At 45.1% G+C, this 12,544-nt stretch overlaps 1 protein-coding gene across 1 annotated transcript in view; it reads right to left on the minus strand.

Moving 5' to 3' along the window:
* Positions 1-425: 425 nt before the first annotated feature.
* Positions 426-12,544, minus strand: part of ATP1A1 (ATPase, Na+/K+ transporting, alpha 1 polypeptide) — a 22,436-nt gene continuing 10,317 nt past the window's right edge. The window contains exons 9-22 of the mRNA XM_009879900.1: positions 11,565-11,674; positions 10,179-10,313; positions 9,442-9,634; positions 8,767-8,942; positions 8,088-8,224; positions 6,271-6,421; positions 5,563-5,731; positions 4,792-4,946; positions 4,308-4,431; positions 3,376-3,521; positions 3,119-3,249; positions 2,430-2,531; positions 1,221-1,312; positions 426-765 (exon numbers count right to left, since the gene is read on the minus strand). Coding sequence (XP_009878202.1) covers positions 737-765; positions 1,221-1,312; positions 2,430-2,531; positions 3,119-3,249; positions 3,376-3,521; positions 4,308-4,431; positions 4,792-4,946; positions 5,563-5,731; positions 6,271-6,421; positions 8,088-8,224; positions 8,767-8,942; positions 9,442-9,634; positions 10,179-10,313; positions 11,565-11,674 — 1,850 coding nt within the window. The 3' untranslated portion in view covers positions 426-736. The remainder of the gene's footprint in view (positions 766-1,220; positions 1,313-2,429; positions 2,532-3,118; positions 3,250-3,375; positions 3,522-4,307; positions 4,432-4,791; positions 4,947-5,562; positions 5,732-6,270; positions 6,422-8,087; positions 8,225-8,766; positions 8,943-9,441; positions 9,635-10,178; positions 10,314-11,564; positions 11,675-12,544) is intronic.

Below are 12,544 nucleotides of genomic sequence, written 5' to 3' on the forward strand. Positions count from 1 at the left end.
GGCAAAGCAAGCAGGAAAATCAGTGTCAGAATTTTGAGAACGAGGATGCTTGGATCCAAGTGCCATTCAGTGGAAGCCTGTTCTCATTCTGAACCCAGCAAACAAAGCAGGCCAGAGCAGACATCTAGCCACCAGCTCCTCTCTCCACTCAAGGCTACTTTCTGCAAAGGTAGCAAAGATGCTTAGGGAGATGCCAACAAGCTTCCTGAGCTTGAAAGCATTTCGTCATGTTAGGCACTGAGCTACAGAGTGGGGTGCACCAGGGCTTTTAAAAACTGCATATGCTGTTGTCTCCAGGTCAAGCAGCTCTCCTTCCCTGCTACAAAAATGGGAAGGCAGGGGCTAACCCACCACACCCTCAGCAGGCAGTGGAGGTTGCCCTGGACCAGGTTTTGCCTTGAGAAAAACATCTGATGAAGACCATGTGGGGGCATCCTCTTATAATCCATCTTTATTTGTAAAAATCCACATATAAAATCTTCGGTTTCCTTTTACAAAAACAAAAAGGCACATAAAACTACTCAAACTCTCATCCCCATGGACTGATGGTCGGACACTCCCCCCACCCCAACCTCCCCCTTGCTTTCTCCTCCAGTCCATGTTTCTTCACGTTTCCTTCAGTTTCAGCTCACTCCTGCCCAGGCACAGTTCTGCACTTGCAAAGATGAAGTACGCACACAGGGGAGATGGTGGAGAGGTGGCGTGGGCTGTGCGTGGAATGTTTTACAGGTGCTTTTTAATAGTAGGTCTCTCTTTCCACCCAACCTAAAGGAAAAGGAGGAAAAAAGCAGTTAGTCTTAAGGCAGACCAAGTATAAGGTTCTTGAGAGCTCCTTCTACGCTCTGAAAACTTGCACTATAGCACGTGAGCTAGTAAGTGACCCAACACAATGGAAAAATCTTGCCAAATAGTTAATGTGCTGCAGCTTTCAGACCCTGTTCCAGCTTTCTAGAACTACCCAAGCATTAATCAGTCTTTTCCATCTACTTCAGTGCACTGGTACTTTCATACACTGTGGGAGAATGTAGGGAGAGGAACAGAGAAAGTCCTTAATTTGGACTAACTATGCCATTAATGTTGAGGAAGGGAAAACACAGCAAAATACACCCCTGCATAGTGCTTGGCACTGGGTGTCCCTGAGCATTGTCAAAGCTTCTACAGAGCTCAGCAGCATGAAGAAGTGGGGAAAAAAACTACACAGCTTAGCAGCATAGTCTTACCACCAGGGTTGCGTCTGATAATGAGCTTTCTGACTTCATCATACAGGAATATCAGGAGGGAGTATGGGAAAGCGCAGAACCACCAGGTTGGCCTGTTTGGAGAGGAGACAGTGAGAACACAGGCAGCAGCAATGCTCTTTGCCTAGCAGAGCTCTGACTTGATGGCACAGAAGAGTGCAGGAAGGCTGGCATGTCCCAGCTTGCCAGTGGGCCAGCTCCCACAAGGTTGTGGTTCAGCTGAGAATCCTCCAAGCCAAGAATTACCACCAGTTTTTCTGCTGCAATAGGTTAATCCACTTTTGGATATTAATTCCAACACAAGGTGTGTCATAGCACCTTTGTTCATCTCTGTACCAGTACCTCCCCACCTATTAATCTGGCAATATTTTCTCCAAGTACACATAACCTTTGTGCCCACAGCCTTGCTCGCTTGAACTTAATTGGTTTCCCTTACGATTTACACATGCTAACATCTAGCTGTGGCAGGTACTGGGCAGATGCTAGCTTTCTTGTTAGGAAATACTCACACTTCAGCACCAAACTCCAGACAATACTTCTGAATGGAACGCAAAGATGTACCAGGATTTTTTTGCCATGAAAAATTCAATAGCACTTAAGCTAGAGGACTGTTCAAAGTCTGAGACTAAACTCTGCCATGAGTGTTGCAATCCTGTTGGGCAATGCTTAAGATGTTGGCACCCTCCCAACTGTTAGGAAAGTTCTCATGCACCAACTGGTCACCTGCACCTATGTAGCATCTTCCAAAGAAGTAAAGTCTTTTGAAAGGTAGAAAAAGGCATAAGATGTCCTCACCAGTGCTTTAGTAAACAGGAGACACCTGGCCTGTTTTAGAGTAATTGAACTGGTTTTCTTTGGAGATGCAGTCCCCTATCTATAAAAATATTCCATGCAAGTACGTACAAGAGTGGCTGCACTACAGCACACTGATACAATGAAAGTTGTGCTGCTAATTTTTAGTGGGGCACTGAACTGCAGGCTCCCTGTGAGCATTCCCACAAACATTAAAGCAAAGCAAACCCTCAGTGTGCCACACTACAGCAAAGGATCACTTGACCCCTCTAGCCTGATCTCTAAGTTAAGACTAAGTTTCACACTCCACAAGCCCACAACTACTTTTACCCATCTCCCCGCCCAAGCACTACTGCTCTGTGGTATAACCTGCTACTCAAAAAGCACAATGCAACTTACTTGAGAGGGTACATCCTTAGAGCAACATCCATCCCAGGGCAGTAGGAGAGGAAGGCAGCCAGAGCAGTCTCCTCAAAGAGACCAAATATTAAGATCTTGTTCCTAGTAGAAACAGGAAAGCACTCAGGGACAAAGTACTTTCACAGATGACATCCTAAAAACCACCTAGTTGCCACATGGTAGTGAATGGAAACCGACATTCTGGTCTATCCCAGAAGTCCATCAGGTGTGGACTATCAGGCCATCCAAACTGATGGCACAGTTATCACAAGGCTCTTTTATGTCTCTCGACAGAGATAATCCAGTTCACGACTAAGTCAACAAGCAATTGCTTTCATCACAAATTCAGAAGGAGGCTGGGGTTCATGCCACCAAAATCTGTTCTAAGACATCAACTGCTCTGCCGCTGCACAAGGCCATGAGCTGGAGTATGTCGCTGTGTTTCGAGGTGGCCTGGCTCCCACAGACAATGCCAGCAGAAGTCAGCATTTCACTTTGTCTCAGCCTGAAAATGGTAGCAGGTACTACAAGAGAGCACCCAGTCCCTCTTTTACCCACTACCAAGGCACTAGACTGTTCAAGACTTATGCCAAGATGCCCAGACACTGCTGGGACAAAGAACTAGAATGCCATGTGCTGGAGAATACATGGAATCCAATTCTAAATCCTCCATGGACAGCCTGACTTACTTCATTCCCTGCTGGAAGACAGAGTTTCTTCGGGTCTTACAAATGATCAAGTCTGCCCACTGCACAACCACAATGCTGACAAAGAAGGCTGTATGGCAAGTGAACTCCACTATTTTCCTCTGTTCGTAGGTCTAGGAAACAGACAAAGCAGAGAGCATTTGTTCAGACATGCTGCCTTTGCTCTCTGGAGCTCACATCAAGTGCAGCAGGCATTAGGATTCTGGCTGGCAGCATCAACGCTGCACCTCAAAACTTACCCATTGCTGCCCATAGCTGTCTTCCACATCATTAACCCATCGGTCATCCCACTGAACTCTGATCCCTATCAAGCCAGAAGGCCAGAACCCATTCTCTGCCATGATTACAAAATAGGTGAAGAAACCTGCAAGGGCCTGGATCATACCTAAACAGGTAGGAAAGGATAACAAAACTGATGAAGCTATTGTGCAGTGCAATTATAACTGAAAGCAGTCAGCAGGAGACCCCAACCACCTAAAAAAAAAAAACCTCCTTGTGCGGCTCAAGTCTCCCAAGCAGCAGCTATAGGAATAGTTCACACTAACATCAAACTCAGCTGCAACCTCTTTGCTGAGCAGCTTCTGCTCCCAACTTTGTACAGAGTTACTTCTGTTCTGCCCTGTGCTGTGATGGCATGGCATCAAGGACACAAGATAAAACTCCCTTTGTATTCTCATTAAGCCTTGTCCACCCCCAACCCTCGCAAAGTACAGTCAAGAAGGTTCCCAAGGTCTGCTGCAATTAAGCATGAGCTCCCATCCTGTGAACTGGGCACATCTCTGTAGCTGCCTTTAATCAAGGCTCCTAATACTTATGTTTAGGGATACGCTGGAGAGAATCCTTTACTTCTAATTAAACTAACAATGGGATCTATGTTCTTGCTGAACAAGTCTGAACCAGAGGAGAGCTGGTTGTCAGCCAGTTCCTTTACAACGCTATGCAATTAAACAAAATTACTGAGAAAGCGATTCAATGGATCAAGCTGCACAAGCCATCGCTATGTGCCACGGGGGCAGAATCATGGCAAATTCTTAACAGCTTGAGGTTCTCGTTTAGACATCCCAAACCTCAACCCTACCAACATAAGCAGAACAGTCATTGACTCAGGATGGTGTATAACCCCCACTACCACCAAGTTCAAATCAGTGCCAGAGAAAACAGACCAGCTTACCAATCTGCCCATAGGCCATGCTGATCAACCGTTCATTCACCAGCTTGTCCGTTTTTGGATTTCTGGGTTGTCTCTTCATGATGTCACTCTCTGCTTGCTCATATGCCAGGGAGATAGCAGGGACCTTTGGAGGTAGTAGAACTGCTGTTAGAACCATTTTTATTTCCCACTGTATTTAGCCTTCCCTGTCCCATGTTTTCAGCCTGAGGAACAGCACTGCCCAAAAGCCCTAGCTGTAGTATCTGGGAAGAACCTTATCCCATCCCCAGTTTGTCCTTGCATGGAACTGAAGAATCTGCAGACTCAGAGCACCACATAACAGGGAGTGTGGATTAAGGAATTATCAAAACAGCCACTTATTTTAAATCAGAATACTAGTGAAAACTGTATCTAGGCTTTTTCCTTCCACCTGTCCTTTCTTTAGCGTACCTAAGAACACCCATATTTCTTCTTGAGACAAAAAAAAAAAAATAGAGATATTCACCATGTCAGTGCCCAAGTCAATGCAGAGGATAGTGACTGTTCCCAGTGGAAGGGGTATGCTCACAATGATGAAGATCAGGAACGGCGTGATTTCAGGAATGTTACTGGTCAAGGTGTAAGCAATAGACTTCTTCAGGTTATCAAAGATCAGACGCCCTGGGGCAAGGAAGAAAGAACAGAACTCTCACTTATCAGCAGAAGGCAGCCAAGTAACTCATAGGTAGCTTTAGCAGTAACTCCAAAAGACAAAATGCTAGTGCAACAACTTTAATAGTTCTCTTGCATGTAAGAGTGAGACTGTGTGCTCCATGCATGGCATCACCTATACAAAGTAGTGGTTTTGGTGTTGTTAATCAGGGTTCACTGCATACAGCAGTAGGATACTAAGCTCTGGTTTCTGAAGATCAAGAGCCCCTGGAGTACCCCCCGTTCTGCTTCTGTTTGAGAGCTATTGCTCTATCAGGGAGGAAACTGTGTCAGACTCAGCTGGCAAAGATGACTGCAGGGTCAGTGTTAGGCAAAAGGACAAAGTAGCTTTTGTTACTCAGCTGCTTCCTACTGTTACCCATCCCAAAGGGCCATGCTGGTCCCATGGAAAGAGAGAAGACTTAGAAGGGAGGAAGAAAGTGCCACCTTCCTTGAAAACACTTTTCAAGGAGACAAGCTCAAATAAAGGTCAGCCCTCCAGATCCCTCTATTTCAGATGGAATCAGTAAATAAAAATCACTGAAGCATGCGCTTCACCACCATTGCGCATGCGTTATAAACTCACCTTCTTCAACCCCAGTGACAATGGAGGCAAAGTTATCATCCAGCAGAATCATGTCAGCTGCCTGCTTGGAGACATCTGAGCCAGCAATACCCATAGCAACACCAATGTCAGCCTTCTTCAAGGCTGGGGAATCATTCACACCATCACCTGTGACTGCTACAATGGCACCCTAGTCACAAAGAGAGGGGTAGAAAGACTGAAATCATCACATAAGATGTTATGGGCAGAAAAGCTTTATCCTGTCTTTCAGGACAAAGCATAGAAAGCTATTTCCCTGTGCTGTAAAGAGACCAGAGTTTCTCCTTGTCCTCCCCTCACCCCTTTCCTCATTCTGATCAGACTTATCAGAGAATCATGCTGCTCTCTCCAAAAGAGGTGTTGAACAACATAAACATGTTGAATCCTCCTCTTCCAAGCACCTCCAGAGCATTTAGGAACTAAGTGTATTAACAACCATCCTAGGATCAGAAGAAAGCCTCAGTACAAACCAAAGATGTTTTCCTGCAAGACCCTTATATTTATGTATTGTAGAGCAGCCCAACATCAGCAGCTGAAGGCTGCTGACAGACTGAGATCTAGTCTGGCCCTTTACCTGAGGGCACTGAGAAGACTAAGCCCTACCACTTCAGAAGGCAGCAGTGTTTGGTAGTTTATAGAATATGTCTGGGGACTTCTCCAATATGAAATCCTTTGACTCGCTCTCTTTACCTGTCGCTGACAGCCTTCCACAATTATAAGCTTCTGCTGAGGAGATGTCCTGGCAAAGACAATTTCTGTATGATGCATCAGGATGTCATCCAGCTGCTCACTAGTCATGTCCTTCAAATCTGAGCCATGAACTACACAAGCTTTGGCATCCCTGCAATCAAGAGACAATATAATGTTTTACTTCACAAGTTAAACTAAGTTTCTTATTAGTTGTATTTATCCCATAAAGTTATGGCTCTTCAGTGCTCTAGGGAAAGCCCAACTCCTGCTGTGACTAAATACTAATCCAGGCAGCCTCTGCACAGAACATCACAAAAGATGCTGTCGTCTTCTGCAGGCAGTCCCTTTTGCAACAGACTGATGATTTCCACGTGGCTCTTCAGAGAGAGCTCACGCTATGTCGGTTCAGACTCTTACACTCTTCAGCAACAAAAGCATGCAATGTTATATTTAGAGTGGTTTGGTACCCTGCATGCTACAGCAAAATACCACCTCTCTAACCCAGCATACCATCCCTTATAGGTCTAGGAGACTATCCACACAGCTCATTACATCACCCAGTTTAGACAGGGAAATTCCTTCCCCACCCTTACAGCCAGCTGTTGACCTGCTCAGTCACACAGCCCAGTTATCCCCAGTCTGCATTGCCAGGTTGTGAAGTTACCCTCAAAAAAAAAAAAAAAAGAGACAAGAAGAATTCAGCCACAATACTTGTCTTCACCGTGCAATTCATTCCACAGGGTGTCTCTATTCACAGTTCATAAGCTACATGGCTACCCTCCAGCCCAAATACAGGCTGGGTCAAGCTAAGCAATGCAGACAGCCCAGCCATTCTGCAAACAGCCCATGTACGCCAAAGCACATTTTCTGAGGATGCCTCAGTTCTGTACTAGGCTATAAAGGCAAGCATTAACCCCTAAGAGGAAGGAATTCTATTTTCACATTTTTTCCTGCTTGTAGCCACTGACTACTATCAATTGCTTTACCCAGCCCAAGTCCTGCTCCCTTTGCCCACCCAGAATCAGACCAAGAAAAGAGTTTGAGAGCAAGAGAGGCAGAATTGGGCTTTGAGGGATGAAATTTATAGGTGGCATTTCAGCTCTTTTCTCTGAACAGTATTAAACAGCTTACTTTTGGTAGCCCATTCAGTCTGGATTGTGACTAACCTACTAAGTGTTTTCTTTTTACCAGAGTTTACCCATGAATCTGTAAGTTCTCTTACTAAATAAACTTGACTAAGTACATGTTTGGGGCCAAAACTATACCTGCCTCTATTTAAAGACCTGGAATCACAGGAGTACATGGTTTCAGGCTTTCCAGCAGTATTGCTCAAAACAGCCCTCAGACAGCCACCTCCCTTCCCCATGCCACTTCAGATACTTTTTCCCATCCCCAGTGTACATTGGCCAGTACACTGCTTGTGCAGTGACATGAAGCAGGTGGGGTAAATGCTCAGCTCGGGGGGAATAAGTCGCCCCCCAAAAGATTCCACCCAGCCAGCTGTTTCTTTCCCCCATCCTGGGGACAGACCATCAGAACAGGCAGCTATGGGGTAGAGAAAGGACTGAAGAAACTGCCCGAGTTTTCTGCACAGGGCTTACTCCTAACTACTACCACGCACAAGAGACATGCACGTTCAAGTAAGCCTTGTGCATTCCTCCATAACTCATGATACACATTGAGGAGCCATAACAAGCCGAGTTAAGCAGATACCAAGCTTTTCATGTCTAGAGAGATGCTGAGAGACTATCCGAGGCAAGGAGAGAGGCAAGTGCTTAATTCTTTGAACAATTTCAGCCTTCCCCACCAGTCAGTACCTAGGGTTGACCTGGCTGACGGGAATGTTGAGTCGAGCAGCAATATCTTCTACTGTTTCATTGCCCTCAGAGATGATGCCGACACCCTTAGCAATAGCTTTGGCTGTAATCGGATGGTCTCCAGTAACCATGATAACCTGGAACACAAACAGACTACTGTGAAAGCCTTGCCTGTACTGCAGAGCAACACTGCCGAAGAGGCAGGGTCCCTTGAGACTGAAAAGGCCACGTGGCTTTTGTTCTACTAGCAAGCCCTGGCACACAGCAAGCCTGAGGTACAGGCAGTAATCTGTTACCAGTATGCAAGAGATTAAGGTGGATGGAAGACAAAGAAAATTGTTAATCCTCAGTCAACAGATCCAGTTCCGTTTCCAGCCTGTGCTTCGCTCTTTCATCTCCGTCAGTACTGCGAGACATGCAGAACACACCTCAGCCAAATCACATGCTCAGTGACACTACACAAGCAGTGCTTGCCAGTGCCCTAGCAGTTTGGAGGAACTCATTTTTCAGTCCATTAACGCAGAAATAGTTGTATTTAACTCAGAAATGAAGCCTGAAGTAGTACTAGTTAAATCCTGATCAATACTTCACTCACATTACAGCAAACACACAGAGTAAGGGAAACCCTTTATAGCCAGAGGTATAGAGTAAAGCCATTTTGACCCCAGGAATAAACTACCTTGATCCCAGCGCTCCTGCATTTACCAACAGCATCTGGCACAGCAGCACGAGGAGGGTCAATCATAGACATCAGTCCTACAAAGCAGAGTTTGTCTACAGGGAAGTTCACATCGTCTGTATCAAACTGGAAGCCTTCAGGGAACTGATCATCAGGCAGAGCCAAGTGACAGAATCCTGTAACACATCAAACCCATGTTTACTCTGTTCCTACATATCACGAGGCAGAGACAGCGAATGCTTATTGCTTCTGCAAACAGCTATGCAAGAATAACAAGTGCAGCATCAGAAGTTTAGCCAGTGCTATTGAGGCAGGAGTCACACTCATATTCTGATAACTAACAGCTGTTGCTAGGTGCCCAGACACAGCTTGGTTCACATGCAGTGGAGCAAATCTAATACCATGTGGCCTCATGGAGACTGAAGGTCCCAAATGCTTTGCTGCATTTTGGTTTAGGCAACCCAGCCACTGGGCAAGACAAAACCCAGCAGGTTGTTTTTTAGATTAAAGGCTAAAGGCAGGACTGTTCCTACATGAACTGCTGAAGTAACCTTGACTCAACACTATGGTTATACTGCAGGAATAGAGTAAAAACCTCCACTTAATCTGTGGGGACTCTGCACAGGAGCGTGAGGGACAAACCTTTTCCAACACATTAAGGCTGCTTTTCCTTACCTAACACTCTCTCCCCAAGGCCTCCCAACTCAAGGTAGGCATTCTGAAAAGCATCTTTCATTTCCTCATCCAGTGGTTGCTCTTTGCCATGAATAAGAATGGTGCTGCAGCGATCCAAGATCCTTTCTGGAGCTCCCTTCATCACCAGCAAGTAACGGGATTCTGATGTGTTTGCATTTTTGTGGATAGACAGCTAGGGCGGAAGACATGAAACTGTTTTTAGACATGTACTGTGAAGGTCATGAGTAATCACCAGTCAGTGTTTTGTGACTACAGTAACTCAGGACAGTTTTGTGATACTCTCTAGTTTTCATTTACCTGCACTTATGAGACTGACAAACTAAGAAATTACCAGATATTCCTTAACATTAACATATAATCAAAGATGTTGCAATGGCCTTTTTTTGTATCCAAATTCTACCTGCTGAGGTCATTTCCCAGCAGCTCATTTCCATTCCCAAGTTTTAGTTCTTCCATTGTCCATGCACTACTGCTGCACGGGCAGGAACCACGTCTGGTCTTTCTCACCAGCTGACACCTTAGTGCCAAGGCAACTTCCAGCAGCTCTTGCACAGTGTAACTAAGTATGGGCTGTTAACTTAAATTTACAGTCTTGAGCCATCTACAAGAAAGTAATGGCTAGACGAGATTATCATACCAAAACAAGTTGCACACTGTGTGCAAATTTACATAAGTGCTTCACACAACAGCTCTCCCTCAAGAGAGCACATGCTTACCTGATACTTGTTAGTAGAGTTAAATGGTATTTCCACCACTTTGGGATACCTTTCTCTCATCTCCTTGACAGAACCACAGCACAATTCAATGCATTTCAGAAGTGCAGACTCAGAGGCATCTCCCGCCACTGCTCTCTGAGGAAAGAGACAACTATCAAAGCATACATCCAAGTAGACTTACCACAGATCAGACATTTAAAAAAAAGTGTATTCATCTCAGCACAGTCCCAGCTTCTATGTAACATGACATAAGAAGAATGAATAAATAATTCTATTATCTAGTTCTGACAAATACTGCATTTCAGAATGTCAGGCCTCCTAGCCTGAGAGAGCAGCAGTCTTCTGGTGCCAAAGTCAAAAAGACCTTTTAAAGGGCAGAGAAAGTCAGATAACCAGGTGCAGTCAGAGAAAGAGGCTGGAGGGTAAATTGAGAACTGCTGTAAGTTGCATGCCATGAAGAATAACAAACGTGAGATGAAGACTGATGACATGCACACAGAGACACTTGTACATGCTCTCCCACCCCAACATAAGATCAGTTTATCAAGCCTCTGGCAGAGAAGACTTAATCTGTCTGTGCCTCCTCCCTTGTAAGGTTAGCACTGGTAGATTGTAGATGGGAGTTCTCAGCCCTGGAGATCTGTGTGTGCTCAATATCCTGCTTGAGTTTCCTTTGCTGCAATTTAAATGGGAAGAACTCCAGCTCTTTATCTTGGTTCTAAAAAACATGACCTGAAGTTACAGTCAGAGAAGTGCTAGTGAAAAATACTTTTTTCTATCATTGCTATTACTACAGCATCAGAACACCCTTGGGAAGAAGTTTACTAAGCAACATGAAAATATCTGACAGATAAGCACTGTACAGTTAATTTCAGCCCTGGCTGGGTCACAGTTCAGAAGCAGGAATCTGAATTGATGTTATGCCAGCACTTGCACCAGCCCTGAACCAGCAAAAGCTTAAAATGCAGAGATTTGCCAGTGAGAGCAGACCTGCTAAAGGCAGTCTCCCACAACTGCTACTCCCCTAGCTGTGGTGTCTACTTCTCCCAGCTCCCAGAACCAGGTGCCAGAGACAATGATTCCTGGAACAGCCAGACATCGGGAAATCACTAGGAAAACTTTCTTATCTTTCCTAGCCCTGTCTGAAGTATCTGACTTCCCAAACAGACTGCAGATGCTAGTGGATGGCAGGAAATCTGCAGTGAGAAATGCATCTTCCCAGTCCTATCTCCTGTGCCCATAGCACATCTCCTATGAGAGTGACAGACCGCAGAGAAGATTAAGAGTGGCAGATACCTCTACTTTGCAGTTACAGGATGTAATCCCACTACTATTATGGGAGGGCAGCAATGGGGAACAAGAAAAATGTTTCTTTTAGGAACTCACCTTAAGAATTGGTACATTGTCCTGGTTGGCCTGAAACACAGCACGGTTGCAGAGACCTGCAACTCTGGACAAAGCAGTCCAAGTAGCTGAGCTCTTGTCAAAGGAAGCACCTGAAAGCAGAGGAAGAATGTCAAAAAGTCTCCCCCCTCCAAAAGTCACATAAGCCCAAAATCCCACAAGCTTAACAGCAAGAAGCCTTTACCTCAGAAATAGGAAACACTTTGAGCCTGTTAGCACACTACACCTTTCCTTTTCCCTTCCCAGATACGTGATGAGCACCTGATTATTTTAAGACCCAAGGGTGAAATAGCAACAGCGCAAGAAAACACCTCTGCTTTCAAGATTCCAGTAACAGCTGCATCCAGCAGCAAGGTTGTCAAAGCCAAGGAATTCCAGACAGATAACACTCATTCAGAGGGGCTCAAGTAAGGGATGTTGGGTTCCACCTCCAGGTTGTCTCACTTTATCCATCACCCGGGAACTGGATGAAAGAGCTCCCAAAGGAACACTACTTAAATAAAGAGAGATACTGCTTCTCCCATGCTGGCTCTTAAGCCAGCTTCAAGGGAGATGAATTGAACAGACAGTTAACTGATAAGCTAACGTACTTTCCATGAAGCGAAATCATCTAGGTTTATTTCTACTGCAGCCAAGCCAACCATTGCCAGGCCAAAAACAAGTGCTTCCAAGTAACGCTTTATTTATAGCTTGTTACTTTGCACTAGTGTTAGAGACCAAAACCAGCAAAGCAGCTTTTTAAAGTGGTTCAGACAAGCACAATATTTTGGAGTGGTTGGGGATGGGGAGCAGGGTGCAGCAGCACCACTGGAAAAAGTTTATGCTAATAATGTGTTGCAATAGCATATGTTTCACAATGTAGATGACAGCTAGGAAACTCCCAAATTTGGTAGTACTAAACAGTTCTGGAGAGATAAGCACCTCTCTCAATTGCAGAGCACTCAGATTTCAGATTCTTATCA

This window comes from Charadrius vociferus, unplaced genomic scaffold (assembly GCF_000708025.1).
Source record: "Charadrius vociferus isolate BGI_N301 unplaced genomic scaffold, ASM70802v2 scaffold162, whole genome shotgun sequence".
Classification (NCBI taxonomy): Eukaryota; Metazoa; Chordata; class Aves; order Charadriiformes; family Charadriidae; genus Charadrius; species Charadrius vociferus.